This window comes from Asparagus officinalis, chromosome 5 (assembly GCF_001876935.1).
Source record: "Asparagus officinalis chromosome 5, Aspof.V1, whole genome shotgun sequence".
Classification (NCBI taxonomy): domain Eukaryota; kingdom Viridiplantae; phylum Streptophyta; class Magnoliopsida; order Asparagales; family Asparagaceae; genus Asparagus; species Asparagus officinalis.
In genome coordinates, this window is record NC_033798.1 from 13,862,517 (window position 1) to 13,879,996 (window position 17,480).

General features: G+C 38.2%; 2 protein-coding genes across 2 annotated transcripts in view; one reads left to right on the forward strand and one right to left on the reverse strand.

Moving 5' to 3' along the window:
* On the forward strand, positions 13,113-13,829 carry LOC109841542 (pentatricopeptide repeat-containing protein At3g26782, mitochondrial-like). The gene has a single exon (XM_020410504.1). It carries the CDS (start codon positions 13,113-13,115, stop codon positions 13,827-13,829), a length of 717 nt encoding a protein of 238 aa, XP_020266093.1.
* LOC109843541 (protein disulfide isomerase-like 5-1) overlaps positions 16,816-17,480 on the reverse strand; it is a 4,859-nt gene continuing 4,194 nt past the window's right edge. Inside the window, exon 4 of the mRNA XM_020412477.1 lies at positions 16,816-17,140. Within this exon, the coding sequence (XP_020268066.1) occupies positions 17,046-17,140 (95 nt within the window). The 3' untranslated portion in view covers positions 16,816-17,045. The remainder of the gene's footprint in view (positions 17,141-17,480) is intronic.

The window sequence follows — 17,480 nt, forward strand, 5'->3', positions numbered from 1 at the left end:
AAGGCAAGAGAGGTAACCATATCAAGCTCTAAAGCTTGTTCCAACCCATATAAAGACTTTTAGTGCCCAGTAAACATGATTTAGGAATAAACACCCAATAAATCTGGGGGTTGCTCAAACACAAACCTCTCATGATAATCAAAGCCAAAAGAATGAGAAACATGAAAAACAAAGTCTTGGCATAAAAAAATTTTTATTTTCAAAATTTTCAAAAACTCATTTTCAAAACCAATAAATGAAAAAAAAACACTAAAAATCTTGGTTTAAAGATCAAATTTGTTTTGGTACCCAAGCAGTCTTGGTACCAAAAGATTTAGAGACATGACCCCTATCATTAAAGCTCAAAGCCCTAGGGTAATGATCCAGTTTGGGCGCATGTGGTGTACGAACACGGTCAAAGCAAAAATTGAGTAAATAACATTTCCGATTGCAATAAGTGCAATGAAAGAGACCCATTTGATTTTGTTGACCATAAACTTGTGTACAAGATTCAGTTGCAAAAATAGGTTGTTCTTTAAAATTATTTTACAAATGAGAAATTCTTCTTAAATCAAAATAAATTTTGGCCAAATGACCAAATCTACCACAATAATCACATTGATAAACACTAGCATGCTTATGATGAGCAATTGGTGCATGTAAATGTGTGTGTGATGAAGAAGCTTGATGGGATGCACAAACATGATTAGGATTGATAGGTTTTTGTGCATTATAATAAAATTTAGCAATATGGCCTTTCCGGCCGCAAATAGAGCATTTGTAAATCTTGTTATACATGTGTGCATAGTGCGTAGGTTTCTTGGAAGAATTAACATGGGACTTTTCACACAAGTCCATAAGCTTTTTATTATTTGCCATACATGTTTTTAATGTTGAATCTAAAGAAGATATGCGATGTTTAACTTGACTCAACTCATCATTTTGCATACATGTATAGGAAATAGAAGTACATGAAACATGATTGTTTGCGTCAAAAGTTGGTTTTGTTATGGAATTCATTATATCTTTGGTCGATTACAACAAATTCAAAAGAGATAGTCTTTTTATAAGACTTCTTTTACACAACAAAAGGAAAATTACAACTTTTTAGAAACAAACGCAGGATCGTTGTTTGGATCGCTGCTTGCGTGGGATCTTTGCCTGTGCCGGGAGCGCTTTGACTCGTGGACCACCGAATCACAAATTCTGATTGAACCGTGAGGGGTTTAATGATTCTTCCTTCGTTTATCGAAGTAAGAATTTGAAGCGAATATCTTATCGATGTAAGATGTTCACTCTTCTAAAGATCAAGTCAGAGCTTAGATCTCTAGGAATCGCCAGAAACTTCTTGAGGATGTTTGTGCAGAAGAAATACTCTCTTTCTTGCTCTAATTCACCAAAACTCAAGGCTCTTTGCTCTAATCTGCTCTGGAAATGCTCAGCCTCTGTCAATGATGGCCATAGGAGGGTATTTATAGCCTCCTTGGACGATAACTGAAGAAATAGCCGATCAGCAACTAGCCCTTTAGGCGCGGCAGTTGATGCTGTCGCGGCTAAAGGGTGCGACAGTCGACACTGTCGCGGCCAAAGAGCGCGGCAGTCGACACTGACGATCCTAACTGTTTAAAGGTTTGATCGTTCAATTTGTGGACCTCTCGTTCATGGAACGAATCGAGAGGGGATTTTGGCTTTGGTCCTAACTGTTTAAAGGTTTGACCAAGATGGGAATTTGAGACGATCCTAACTGTTTAAAGGTTTGATCGTTCAATTTGTGGACCTCTCGTTCATGGAACGAATCGAGAGGGGATTTTGGCTTTGGTCCTAACTGTTTAAAGGTTTGACCAAGATGGGAATTTGAGACGATCCTAACTGTTTAAAGGTTTGATCGTTCAATTTGTGGACCTCTCGTTCATGGAACGAATCGAGAGGGGATTTTGGCTTTGGTCCTAACTGTTTAAAGGTTTGACCAAGATGGGAATTTGAGACGATCCTAACTGTTTAAAGGTTTGATCGTTCAATTTGTGGACCTCTCGTTCATGGAACGAATCGAGAGGGGATTTTGGCTTTGGTCCTAACTGTTTAAAGGTTTGACCAAGATGGGAATTTGAGACGATCCTAACTGTTTAAAGGTTTGATCGTTCAATTTGTGGACCTCTCGTTCATGGAACGAATCGAGAGGGGATTTTGGCTTTGGTCCTAACTGTTTAAAGGTTTGACCAAGATGGGAATTTGAGACGATCCTAACTGTTTAAAGGTTTGATCGTTCAATTTGTGGACCTCTCGTTCATGGAACGAATCGAGAGGGGATTTTGGCTTTGGTCCTAACTGTTTAAAGGTTTGACCAAGATGGGAATTTGAGACGATCCTAACTGTTTAAAGGTTTGATCGTTCAATTTGTGGACCTCTCGTTCATGGAACGAATCGAGAGGGGATTTTGGCTTTGGTCCTAACTGTTTAAAGGTTTGACCAAGATGGGAATTTGAGACGATCCTAACTGTTTAAAGGTTTGATCGTTCAATTTGTGGACCTCTCGTTCATGGAACGAATCGAGAGGGGATTTTGGCTTTGGTCCTAACTGTTTAAAGGTTTGACCAAGATGGGAATTTGAGACGATCCTAACTGTTTAAAGGTTTGATCGTTCAATTTGTGGACCTCTCGTTCATGGAACGAATCGAGAGGGGATTTTGGCTTTGGTCCTAACTGTTTAAAGGTTTGACCAAGATGGGAATTTGAGACGATCCTAACTGTTTAAAGGTTTGATCGTTCAATTTGTGGACCTCTCGTTCATGGAACGAATCGAGAGGGGATTTTGGCTTTGGTCCTAACTGTTTAAAGGTTTGACCAAGATGGGAATTTGAGACGATCCTAACTGTTTAAAGGTTTGATCGTTCAATTTGTGGACCTCTCGTTCATGGAACGAATCGAGAGGGGATTTTGGCTTTGGTCCTAACTGTTTAAAGGTTTGACCAAGATGGGAATTTGAGACGATCCTAACTGTTTAAAGGTTTGATCGTTCAATTTGTGGACCTCTCGTTCATGGAACGAATCGAGAGGGGATTTTGGCTTTGGTCCTAACTGTTTAAAGGTTTGACCAAGATGGGAATTTGAGACGATCCTAACTGTTTAAAGGTTTGATCGTTCAATTTGTGGACCTCTCGTTCATGGAACGAATCGAGAGGGGATTTTGGCTTTGGTCCTAACTGTTTAAAGGTTTGACCAAGATGGGAATTTGAGACGATCCTAACTGTTTAAAGGTTTGATCGTTCAATTTGTGGACCTCTCGTTCATGGAACGAATCGAGAGGGGATTTTGGCTTTGGTCCTAACTGTTTAAAGGTTTGACCAAGATGGGAATTTGAGACGATCCTAACTGTTTAAAGGTTTGATCGTTCAATTTGTGGACCTCTCGTTCATGGAACGAATCGAGAGGGGATTTTGGCTTTGGTCCTAACTGTTTAAAGGTTTGACCAAGATGGGAATTTGAGACGATCCTAACTGTTTAAAGGTTTGATCGTTCAATTTGTGGACCTCTCGTTCATGGAACGAATCGAGAGGGGATTTTGGCTTTGGTCCTAACTGTTTAAAGGTTTGACCAAGATGGGAATTTGAGACGATCCTAACTGTTTAAAGGTTTGATCGTTCAATTTGTGGACCTCTCGTTCATGGAACGAATCGAGAGGGGATTTTGGCTTTGGTCCTAACTGTTTAAAGGTTTGACCAAGATGGGAATTTGAGACGATCCTAACTGTTTAAAGGTTTGATCGTTCAATTTGTGGACCTCTCGTTCATGGAACGAATCGAGAGGGGATTTTGGCTTTGGTCCTAACTGTTTAAAGGTTTGACCAAGATGGGAATTTGAGACGATCCTAACTGTTTAAAGGTTTGATCGTTCAATTTGTGGACCTCTCGTTCATGGAACGAATCGAGAGGGGATTTTGGCTTTGGTCCTAACTGTTTAAAGGTTTGACCAAGATGGGAATTTGAGACGATCCTAACTGTTTAAAGGTTTGATCGTTCAATTTGTGGACCTCTCGTTCATGGAACGAATCGAGAGGGGATTTTGGCTTTGGTCCTAACTGTTTAAAGGTTTGACCAAGATGGGAATTTGAGACGATCCTAACTGTTTAAAGGTTTGATCGTTCAATTTGTGGACCTCTCGTTCATGGAACGAATCGAGAGGGGATTTTGGCTTTGGTCCTAACTGTTTAAAGGTTTGACCAAGATGGGAATTTGAGACGATCCTAACTGTTTAAAGGTTTGATCGTTCAATTTGTGGACCTCTCGTTCATGGAACGAATCGAGAGGGGATTTTGGCTTTGGTCCTAACTGTTTAAAGGTTTGACCAAGATGGGAATTTGAGACGATCCTAACTGTTTAAAGGTTTGATCGTTCAATTTGTGGACCTCTCGTTCATGGAACGAATCGAGAGGGGATTTTGGCTTTGGTCCTAACTGTTTAAAGGTTTGACCAAGATGGGAATTTGAGACGATCCTAACTGTTTAAAGGTTTGATCGTTCAATTTGTGGACCTCTCGTTCATGGAACGAATCGAGAGGGGATTTTGGCTTTGGTCCTAACTGTTTAAAGGTTTGACCAAGATGGGAATTTGAGACGATCCTAACTGTTTAAAGGTTTGATCGTTCAATTTGTGGACCTCTCGTTCATGGAACGAATCGAGAGGGGATTTTGGCTTTGGTCCTAACTGTTTAAAGGTTTGACCAAGATGGGAATTTGAGACGATCCTAACTGTTTAAAGGTTTGATCGTTCAATTTGTGGACCTCTCGTTCATGGAACGAATCGAGAGGGGATTTTGGCTTTGGTCCTAACTGTTTAAAGGTTTGACCAAGATGGGAATTTGAGACGATCCTAACTGTTTAAAGGTTTGATCGTTCAATTTGTGGACCTCTCGTTCATGGAACGAATCGAGAGGGGATTTTGGCTTTGGTCCTAACTGTTTAAAGGTTTGACCAAGATGGGAATTTGAGACGATCCTAACTGTTTAAAGGTTTGATCGTTCAATTTGTGGACCTCTCGTTCATGGAACGAATCGAGAGGGGATTTTGGCTTTGGTCCTAACTGTTTAAAGGTTTGACCAAAATGGGAATTTTGTGAGGGAAGATTGATCTAAAGAGGTGATCGAATCTCATCTCAGCAAAAGAGTATTCGGAAGTCATAGTAGGAGTTTAGTGTTTATCACTTTGTTCATAATGATCGGGGTTATCCCTAAGAATATTACATTTAACATTCTTCCGGGAACTTCCCGTTACATGAATTATCCACCCCCAGCTTTCTTTGTGAAACCGGGTTTAACATTGTACTCAGTTGGATAATCGAGAAGCAGTTTATACTCATATGCTCTTTGGAGTGTGGGGAAACAGTTTATACTCGTGCACCCACTGGAGTTGTATGGTCGTCTTTACTTGACTTCTTTCGTCGTTATGACGCCGGAGTCAATTAGGGCTTGGATCTTGTTTTTGAGTCCAAAGCAAATCTCGGTGGGATGAAGAACCCTTCTATGGTACGCACAGTAATTTGGATCCGTAATCCTCTTAGCTCCATCCTGATCTTTAATAGGTGGTAGCTCGATTTTGTCATTAGCGAGGAGGTATTCCAAGATGGCTGGAGCTTCATCATCTTCGAAAGAATATTCCTTTTGAAACCTCGGATCGAGAGTCGCATTCTCAACGATTGCAGATGTCATTGGTTGGCCTCTCTCAGCTTTCTTTCTTTTAAGAAAGTGCTCAGCTTGTTCACCCCGAGATTTTAACTCCTTCCAAGTTATGGATGGCACGACCCCCAGAGCTTCCAAGACATCGATGGAGAGATTATTGTGACATGTTTGCAGGATGAACTCCTCTGTAATAGGATCTTTGTAATTTATTGCCTTGTCACGGAAGCGCTTGACAAAATTATCAATAGACTCTCCGTCTTTTTGCTTCTCATCCAAAAGGGTTCCGATTGACACTTCGGTGTCATCATCGAAGAAATTGCTGAGGAACAAACTTTCCATGTCATCCCAACAATTGATGCTCCCAGGCTTGAGCCGTCGGTACCAATCGAGGGCGGGCCCGCGAAGGATGCCAACGAATGACCGGACCATTAAAGCCTCGTTTCCAGAGATCATGCCCAAATGAGACTTGAAATAAATCAAGTGCTGAATCGGCGAACTCTTCCCCTCAAATGGTGTGAAGTTAATCAGATTGAACTTTGTCGGATACGGTATTGAATTCCATATCAAAGCGTTGATTTTGTTTTCAAGCTCTTGCATTTTCTTGTCATCGTCTATGTCTTCATTTGAAGGACGTTGAGGAGAATGAGTTAGACCACCCCCTGTAAGAGGTGCCATTGAACCACTCCCAATATCGTTATTGGGAGAATGTGTTAAACCACCCCCAGCGTTATTGCTATTGGGAGGTGTATCAGCCATAATGACTTCATCCACTTCTGGATCACTGTCATCCACAACTTTTTGAGTGTGACGGCTGGATTCAGTTCTTTGACTGGACTCAGGGGTTGAGGCCGCTGAGCTAGCAATTCTCTCATTTGTTGGATAGCTAGCTTCATCTCTGTCTTCATCTCAGCTCTGATTTCTTCACGTTGCTTGGCTAGAGCTTCTTGAAGTATTTGAGCAAATTGATCAGAGGTGATCGTGAGTACTTCTCTGGTTTGTCCCGTGCTAGACATTGTATCATCAGAAGCAACGGCTGAACAAGTGTCTGAGAATTCTCATCCTCCGAGGACATTCCTTCTTGCATTCTTTTGTAATCTCTGCGTCTGATGGCTCCTAATTGGAGTCGAGACATCCTTTGAGCAATTCTTGGATTGACTCTTCCTCTCGGGGAAAAGTCAGGATTTGAGTCACTTGAATGCCGTTTAGACTTTCTTTTATCAACCACGTTGGTGGTGACTTCAGAGAATTCATCATCTTGGGTAGCTGATTTTCTTTTGCGGAACTGTCTCGGTCTCGGTTTAGGCTTCGACAATACAGAGACTCTTCGTGGGAAGGCTTCTCGTTTGAAACAGTCACATTCTGATAAGGCTGCTTTAACGAGTCGCGCACAGGAACAACGAGAGTTTATCTCTCGAATAACTCTCTTTCAGAAATTATTCACAACCCTAACTTGATAATACGATTCATCGGTATGATTGCCAAAAAATCGTATCGTCTGTTGGCATGACCTCCCAGGTATGACGATATCATTTGGTGAATGTGTCTTCTTCTGGGGGTGTAAGACCTTGTTGGCATTCTCAGGACAATTTATTTTTGTTTTTGAGCGATCCAAGGTTATGTCAGGATTCACACGTTTAGAACCACCCCTTTGCGGATGCGGTGTCTTAACGGGCTCCTGGGATTCGTTCACTGGACCCAAGCGTTCTTTAACTGGAGCTTGATCGTCAGATAAGGGACTGAGGCGATCCGCCATCGTGATCTTGGATATTGACAGGTCAGGACTGAACCGTGGTTTCCCTGGTGATGGAACATTTATGATTGTAGTAGACGGATCAGGAATGGACGTTGATGGGGCTGAAGGAAAACTCTTTGGAGCTTTTCTTTGACCGCGGCAGGGAAGATCGTCGCGGTCGCAAGACGTGCCGCGGCAGTGGAAACTGCCGCGGTTGAAGGATTTGCCGCGACAGTGAAGACTGCCGCGGTCACAGGTTGGATTATGGAGACCCGATTTTAGTGCGAGTTTTGATTTGTAGATCCATACTCTGTGATTCTTTGGTGATTCCTTAGACACTGTTTCCTTCTTCCCTTCTTGTCTTTGTTGTAAAAGAGCACGGGGATGAACAGCGTTTGCACGACGTTTTTGTATACGTTCTTTGAGGGTTGAGCGAGCCCTTTTGACGAGTGTCCATTCCTCCGTCGTTAGTTGTGCAGAAACGTGAGTAGTTTGTCGTTGCGTTGAACAAACCACTTGTTGTTTCCTCGACTCTAAGTCCGCATAATAACGAACTCCGTCGGTTTGTTCAACTGCCTTAACTATTTGGCGAGCACGGCGCTGACGCTGTCTCTGACGAGCCCTCTTCGTCAATGCCAGTGGGCTTTGATTTAATGACTCTTTACTTGGCGAAGAGCCATTATGAGCAGAGAGGTTGTGAGTAGAATCCTTAGAAACAATCAGGCGAGAGTCTTCATTCTGTGCCTTCTTTGGCATGGAAGTCTTCTTCAATGTTGAGATCCTCTTGTACTTGCGAGACAATGAAGATCTTGAAGAGGATGATGAGAGATATTCCTCAAACTTGGTTTGGTCGAATTCGTATTCGATTATGGATTCAACTGGAATCTTGATCGGCTACGACACGACGGTCTCGGCAGCGAGACCGTTGGCTCGCACTGTGGTCGCCAGTTTGTTTGCGTCAAAAGTTGGTTTTGTTATGGAATTCATTATATCTTTGGTCGATTACAACAAATTCAAAAGAGATAGTCTTTTTATAAGACTTCTTTTACACAACAAAAGAAAAATTACAACTTTTTAGAAACAAACGCAGGATCGTTGTTTGGATCGCTGCTTGCGTGGGATCTTTGCCTGTGCCGGGAGCGCTTTGACTCGTGGACCACCAAATCACAGATTCTGATTGAACCGTGAGGGGTTTAATGATTCTTCCTTCGTTTATCGAAGTAAGAATTTGAAGCGAATATCTTATCGATGTAAGATGTTCACTCTTCTAAAGATCAAGTCAGAGCTTAGATCTCTAGGAATCGCCAAAAGCTTCTTGAAGATGTTTGTGAAGAAGGAAGACTCTCTCTTTTGCTCTAATTCACCAAAACTCCAGGCCCTCTGCTCTAATTTGCTCTGGAAATGCTCAGCCCCTGTCAATGATGGCCATAGGGGGGTATTTATAGCCTCCTTAGACGATAACTGAAAAAATAGCCGATCAACAACTGTCTCTTTAGGCGCGGCAGTTGATGCTGTCGCGGCTAAAGGGCGCGACAGTCGACACTGTCGCGGCCAAAGAGCGCGGCAGTCGACACTGCCGCGGCTAAAGGGGCAGTTACACCCACGTTCATACGTGTTTGAAACAGTTCTCCCACGACCTTTAACCACCTTTTTCGTGGTTTAACTGCTTTTCCACATCAGCACACATAGGCTGCCGCGTCTAAGCCGCGGCACCATAGGCTGCCGCGCCTTAGCCGCGGCACCATGGTCTGCCGCGCCTCAGCCGCGGCATCATGGTCTGCCGCGCCTTAGCCGCGGCACCATGTCCTGCCGCGCTGCCATGTAGTTGCTTGATGATGTGTATAATGTTCTTCTATGTTATCTTGAGTGGTGTTTGAACGTCTGTAAGCATTTTTTGACGCCTACAATGATCATTTTAAGATGAATTAAATTCATTTCTAATTGTTTCTACTTCTAACATGGCATTATTCTTTTCATGAGTTAAGCTAGTAACATTTGAATTAAAGAATCATGATCCAATTTTAATTTTTCATTGTGTTCTTTTAGGATCACACTCTCTTTAGCAATAGTATCAAACTTAGAAGCTAATAACTCATGATCAGATTTTAAGCTAACATGCTTGCTTTTCAAATCAATAAAATTATGTATCAATTTCTTGTAAGCATTCATTAATTTTTCATATGCACATGCGATATCATAAATGGATAATTCATTGTCTGATTCTGAATCGCTTACCACACTAGGGTTATCCCCTAGTGGACGTGTGCATGATGCTCCACTAGATCTTGAAGACGATTCTGTCACAACACGTCGAATCTCCTCCAAGTCTCATTGATGTGCTTTAAAAAGTTTCCATATAGTATAAGCACTATCAAAATGAGCAAGTTCGTTAGAAATACATGGTTCAAAAGCATTAAGCAAGAATTCTAACACTAACTTGTTCATTATAAACATCTTCTTATCATGATTGCTCCACTTGGATTTCTCCAATGTGGACACAATATAAGCACAATCAATAACTTCCTACAAATCGATATTTTTAGATTAAACAAATATTTTAAATCTAAAGCACCATTGATCATAAGGGAAATTTCTATATTTTGGAGCAACACTAGGATCATAGCCTAAATAAGATACAACATGCATATCCATAATATATATATAAATATATATTATATATATATATATATATATATATATATATAGTATATATATATATATATATATATATATATATATATATATATAATATTATATATATATGAGAGAGAGAGAGAGACAGACGAGAGAGAGAAAATGCGATATGTCTTGTACAAGCCACAAATTGTGCCTCTGCTAGTATGCTTGCTCACATCCTCATTCCACTCGACTACCCCATGTGAAGTCTGGTCCATATTTCAATCAGTGCAGGAGGCGATGTGAACACATCACTACCAAGCATACCCATATTGCCCTCATATATATATATATATATTATATATATATATATTATATAGAGAGAGAGAGATTGAGAGAGACAGCCAGAGGAATATGGCGATAATACTTGCGCCCAAGTGATCCTTGGTTGTGATGATGGGACACATCTTGCTCCATACATCACACCTTGCAGTTGTAAGGCCCGCTCCATCTTCAAAGGTTGATGTATGGACAAGATGTGTCCACATCACTACCAAGATCCTTTGGTACCAAGTATACCCATTTTTCTCATATATATATATATAGTATATATATATATATAATATATATTATATATATATATATATATATATATGCAAGCAAGATACAATAAATCTCAAAACTAGATTAGCATAAATAAATAACTTGGATCTTTAACTCGAGGTAATTAAACCTTAAATCAAAGAACACCAAGCTCTGATACCAATTGAAAGACCCTAGAGGGGGTGAATAGGATTTATGCTAATCTAATCCGATTTAATGCCAAATAAAAAATTATTAATATTTATATCCTAACAAGTATGATATACAATAAGTATATGCAAGGATAAGAAATTAACACAAGGGTGAAATAAACATAAACGTGATAAACAAAATAGTGAGCAATATGAACTAAGAGCAATTGACAATGGCGATATAAGATGAACACAAAAATAAGTGCGTCAATGACAAACACGAACAAGCAATATGATCACGGAGTTCGGTCAACCACTTGACCTACGTTTCTGCTCCTCACCTCGAGGAGATCTCTACTATCACAACCTGGTTTTCGACGCTCACCCGAATAACGTTTACATCTCACAATCTCGATTTTCTAGCTCACCGAAAACTCTCATAATTCACACTCTTGCAATCACACTCTACACCCTCTAAGTGTTGGTCTCTAACCCGTATCCTTCCTCAAGTGCTTGGATTTACCACCTCTCCCTAGGCTTACTACCGACGTCACTTCTCTTGGAACTGACCCCGTCTCTCACCACACACTTCTCTCGGTGTATAAGTGTATTACAAAGTAATCTCACAATAAAAACTCGATACAACAAAGTTTGTTCTATACAATGGATGAGAAGGAATTATAAGCTCACTCTCTAAGTCACACAATCCCACAACCCTAATTATACTATGTATGAAAATACAATAAGATCAATGGTTGTGTGTGTAAATAAAGAGTATAAATCAAAATTAAACTCAATATAATCTCTAGCTTAATAAAATGATAATCAAATAATTATATATAAATGTAAAGCTAGATTGAGTTTAGAAACACTTCTCTAAAGATGACAAGAGAGAGAGAGAGAGAGAGAGAGAAAGAGAGAGAGAAAGAGAGAGAGAGAGAGGGAGAGAGGTGAGTTGAATGCCCAAACACAAATGATGATCTCCTCAAGCTCTTGTGAAAATTTCTTCACAAACAAACTAATGCCCAAACACAAATGATGATCTCCTCAAGCTCTTGTGAAAATTTCTTCACAAACAAACTTGTAAACAAACTTTGAAACCCCTCAAGCTCTTGTGAAAATTTCTTCACAAACAAACTTGTAAACAAACTTTGAAACCCTTAAACTCTTTTCGAAACTTTCTTAAACTTGTTTAGAAACTCTCTTGGATGATACCAGAATGTTAGAGGGCATGGGGTATATATAGGATCATAAGACAAAGCCCAAAATTCAAGAAAAACCAAGGAAAAAGACAAAAAAAAACCTAAAAAATCAGCAAGTCGGGAAAACTAGCCATTACAAGACATCAGTCGACTGATGAGCTGACCGTTATAGTCAGCTCAACACATCATCGGTCGACTGATGAACTCATTAGTCGACTGACGACTTGCTTCAGTCGACTGATAGTTCATCAGTCATAGCAGCAGAAACTTTTGCACTTTTTAGACGATTTTATCGGTCGACTGATGAGATCCATCAGACGACTGATAACATGTTATCAGCCTGTTATAAACAGTAAATCTAATTTTTAAACCTCTTTTAAAAATAGCAAATAAATTCCAAAAAATGTAAAACTTTAGAAAATGGTTATAAACATGTTAATTAACATGTTACAAAAAGAAATTTTGGAATTGCACTTCCCAAATGAGAAATCTCTTCATTTTGCAAAAATCTCCAAAACATAAAAACTTGAGATACTTGAAATTTGATGTTTTGACATAAACCAAAGTTTTGAAAACTCTTCAATAGATTTATAGACTAGATAAAGGATACGAAATATTGTTATTAAGTATATAATCCAAAAACATAATATTTTACCAAATACAATAGAATATGAAACATATGAAAGTGTATATGAGTATAACTATTGTTTCATATCTATAAAACCAAAACACCTTATCTACAAGAAAACGACTATGTATGTATATGAATATATATCTATTTGCTTGTAGAAACTTTGTTTGTGGATAAACCAAAAAAACGGATAAACCAATAAATTGTGTGTGTATATGATATTGAGCTTGAAGTATTAAACACACATAATATAACATCTAAACTAATTTACCCAAGCTATCTTGATCTTCAATTAAGCTCGTCTTGGTAAACTTTGCAGATGAAGCTTGTACTTGGATCTTTAACTTGAATTGCATTGTTTCACTCTGATATTTCCTTCCATCCTCCAATGGATATGATCGTGAATGCTCGATTCCATCCATCCTCTAACACATTGTTTGCCTAGAATAAATAAAAAAACACAAACACTAGACAAACAATATTAGTTATAAATTATTTATTAAAATATCATCAAAATAAAAAGGCCAACACAGTTCATTCATGGGGTCATGGTTAGGAACTTTCTTGAGAAGAACATTATGGTGGATATGGCTCTTGTTGATCTCCATGTGAAGAGAGGGAGGCTGAGGATTGGTCGAAGATTGTTTGATAGGATGAAGGACATGAACTTGATTTCATGGAGCAGAATGATCTCAGGTTATGGAATACATGGCTTTGGAAAGGATGCTCTTGAGCTATTTGCTAAAATGAAAAGTCAAATAAGACCCGATCACATTGTATTTGTTGTTGTTCTTTTAGTTTGTAGCCATTCGGGCTTGATCAATGAAGGGTGGCAATGCTTTAATTCTATGGAGAAAGAGTTTGGAATCGTTCCTAGAGCAGAGAATTATGCTTGTATCGTTGATCTCTTGGGGAGAGCAGGAAAGCTTATAGAAGCTCGTAATTTTATAGAAGGAATGTCGATACAATCAGACTCGAGTGTTTGGGGTGCATTGCTTAGAGCTTGTAGAATGCATCCAGATGTAGAGATTGCAGAATTAGCAGCAAGATCTCTTTTTGAGCTTGATGCCAAGAACTCGGGACGCTACATTCTCTTGTCGAATGTTTACACATCTTTGGGTAAGATTGAAGAGGCCAATAAAATTCGATCATTGATGAAAAGGAAAGGATTAAAGAAAACAGCTGGTTACAGTGTTGTAGAGGTGAAAAACAAGGTCTACAAGTTCTTAGTTGGGGCCATAACAATTAATAAAAGTGGATATTAAACTTATATTTTAAAACCTAATTTAATCGGATCTCGCAAGTTTGTTTGTGTTTCATCGAAGTTGTAATTTGTGAATTTGTAAGAATAATCATATTGTGTACTCAAACAATATCACCTATAAGAATGTAAGAAGTTTTATAATTAATTTCAGCTGGATAACATTCTACTAAACATGTTACCTTTCATTTGGCTATGTTAACTTTAATCTGAAGATGTTAACTTTCATCCTAATATATTAACTTTAACTGTTACATGTTAACTTTCATCATTATATGTTACTCTCCTCATAACATGTTAACTTTTCAGCTGAACATGTTAATGTTCATCATAATATGTTAATTTTTACTGTTACATGTTAACTTTTATAATAATATATTATATTTCTTCATAACATGTTAACTATCAGCTAAACATGTAAACTTTCATCAGAATATGTTAATTTTCACCATAATGTGTTAACTTTCTTCATAAGATGTTAACTTTCAACTGAACATGCTAACGTTCATCATAACATGTTAGTTTCAACTGAACATGTTAACGTTCACCATAATAATTTTCTTACATTATTACAGCTGATATTGCTTGAATATACGATATAATTAGACTTACAATCTTAGAGATTACAAAAACCTTCTACAATATGCTACAAAAGTCTTGACAACCTATATTGCTCTACCAAAAGTATTGTACTAATAAGCAATCCACACCAATCACCAATTACTTCGTTACAATTAGTTTGACTGTAGCCTTCAGCTTTGCATCGAGAACATTTCAGTGGACGTTTGTAAATTTCTATGTTGTTTATACGTCTAGTTCTATTTCTTCCCTTCCTTTTAGTAGTAATTGATAGCAATATCTCGATTTCATCTCTTGACACACTTCGCTTCTCATAATCTAGGATGAGATAAAAAGCTTGGTCATAGCTTTTTTTAAACGCTTCTACTAAAATAAAGCAGTGAAAGTTAACAGATTTGGATGAAAGTTAACATAAAGCAGCGAAAGTTAACATTCAGTATAAAAAGTTAACAGACTAGGAGGAAAGTTAACACGTTCAGTTAAAAGTCAACATATAACTATTATAAATAACATGTTCTGGTAAAAGTTAACATATAGTTATGATACTTAACACACGATAGGAAGAGTTAACATGTAACCATTAAAGTTAATATTTACGATTTGTTTATGCTGTGGAATCTGAAATCACAAAACTAACATCACACAGAGCCAATTTTTAAAAAAAGTTTATTAATTTTTACTTACATTTCAGTTAGAATTTTCTGTTTTTAAAAAAATGGAACTCTCAATATTAACAACTTGCATATGAATCTCCATACAACCACTATTTCGATTATGCTCTACAGAAATACTCAGATTCGTGTACCTCTCAGATTTATATATCAATGGTAAATCATCTTGAGGGACTTTCAGTCTTTCAAACACATCAAATTTTAGTTTAAAAAAATTTGTTATAGAACTTAGCATTGACAACATAGCTTTCTCGCCTAACGACACCATACAAGTCAAGTCACAAATGTAAGAATCTTGGTGGATAAAATCCGGTCGGCTTTTCATGCTAAAACCCCAGGCTAAAAGCTGACAAGAAGAGAAGAACGTTGTGCTATGCGTAGAGTTTCAAAACTTTTATTCAGTGCAGCACAGCGCAGAGTCTGTGAAGGATGCCCCCCCGGGATCCACATACTCCAACGAGTCGAGAACGATACTCTTTTAGTAACATTTCTTTAGCTTTTAATTCCCATTAATTCACTGCCACAATTAACCCCAACGATAATTTGTCAAACATAGCATCATCATCATCATCACCATCAACAACAGAAAGTAAACATACACCAATAAAATGAAGCTACAACTAAGAAACGCGAGAGATTATAACAAATCCCCAAAACCCAACCCAACTCGCTGGCAATGAAATCAACCCTCCCTCAATTCTTCTCAATGGGCTTTCTGTAGAGAATCATGTGCATGGGGGTAAAAATCCCCTTATCCCCTCCGTTGGCGAGATGAATCACGGTCTCATACAACATCTTGTGGCCCTCCACAACTCCTTTCGGCACAATCCTCGGGAAGGTCTTGACGTTGACAAGCACATGGTTCCTCTAGTAAGCGATCTTCCCCATCTTCAGCCTCGTCCACCACGGCCCAGCCAGGGGATTCGAATTTACACTATTCGTACTGAGCCTTTAGCAAGCCTTATGAGAGTACGGTCAATTTACACTATTCGTACATAAGGCTTTAGAAATTTGAACCTCAGTTTTTCGCTACTTAGAAGTTATCAGAAGTATGTAAAGGTATCCGCTCTGACGATCTTTAAGTTTATTTTTTATTTTTCTATATTTAATTTTCCCCTTCCTCTCACTAACCGAAGATTATAAAAGAAGATTCAGAGTCCTACGACTTGAAAAGGAAACTCTTGAGAACTTCATTCAGCCAAAAAAAAGGAAAAAAAAGGAAAATTACTGATATAGTCGAAACAAAATATTAGCGGTAGTGTTAGTAAAGTTTGTCCGGACGGCAACCGAATTAGTTTTTTCAATTGATAGTGGAGAGAATCCAAATTTATTTTGTTTTGTGATTTATTATCAATTATATCCACAAAAACAACAAACCACGATACAACTGTCCTGAAATACAAAGATAAAATGATAATATATATACACATCGTGATGGACAAAAGCTTGCAGATTAAGTTCTTTTTGAAGTAACATAGAATTTTTTGATCAACTAATAGTGAAGAAGATCCGAATTCATTTTGTCTTTTGATTTGTTATTAATTATATCCACAAAAGGCAACCACTATATAACTGTCTTGAAATACCAAGACAAAGTGATGGTATATATAACGTGATAGACAAAAACTTGCGGATTAAGATCTTTTTTAAAAAATAAGGATTAATTTTTTTTTATGAATACTCCATTCCACGTAGTTTCAAACTTAACCAAGAGAAGGGGGAAAGAATACAATATCAATGTAAACGAGAATTTCTCAATACAAATTTTTACCTCCAAGGAAATCACATCATGGAGTTCACCAATATTTTCAGCAATTTAATTTCTGAGTGTCAATAACATGATCCTTTCAACGAGCACTAAAACTAAAGTGAATTATTCCACAACTATGATAGCAAGGATTTTACAGTACAAATACAAAAAAAACAGTAAGATACATGCTATGGGTTACAAATAGCTAAGTAACAATACCCTATGAGGAGTCACTATCCCCTTCCATCTTTTTTTGTGCAGCTTTCTCTGCCTCTTCCAGTACAAAAGATCTAAGTGACTCCACTGTTCTGGGCCCTGCGCAAATGTATTAGAAAGTAAAGAAGTTTCTCAGGGTCTGTCAAAATATTTCGAAGAATATTACACCACTAGCATGATATATCAAATTTCAAATATATACTACAACTTCCAAGTAGCTAGTGTTCAACTTACCAGAATACCTTATATTATCTTCGAATGCTTGGAAAGGAGATTTACGGATCACACTACTTCGATAAACTTCAATGTGCATATATACATTCCAACTAACATGGTATCTTATTTAATCTGAGTTGATTTGATTTCTAAAGTCTACACTTGTAAAGAAAATGGAATTTTATCTCAATGCAAAATTTCCTGTCAAATTTGAGACTGGCAG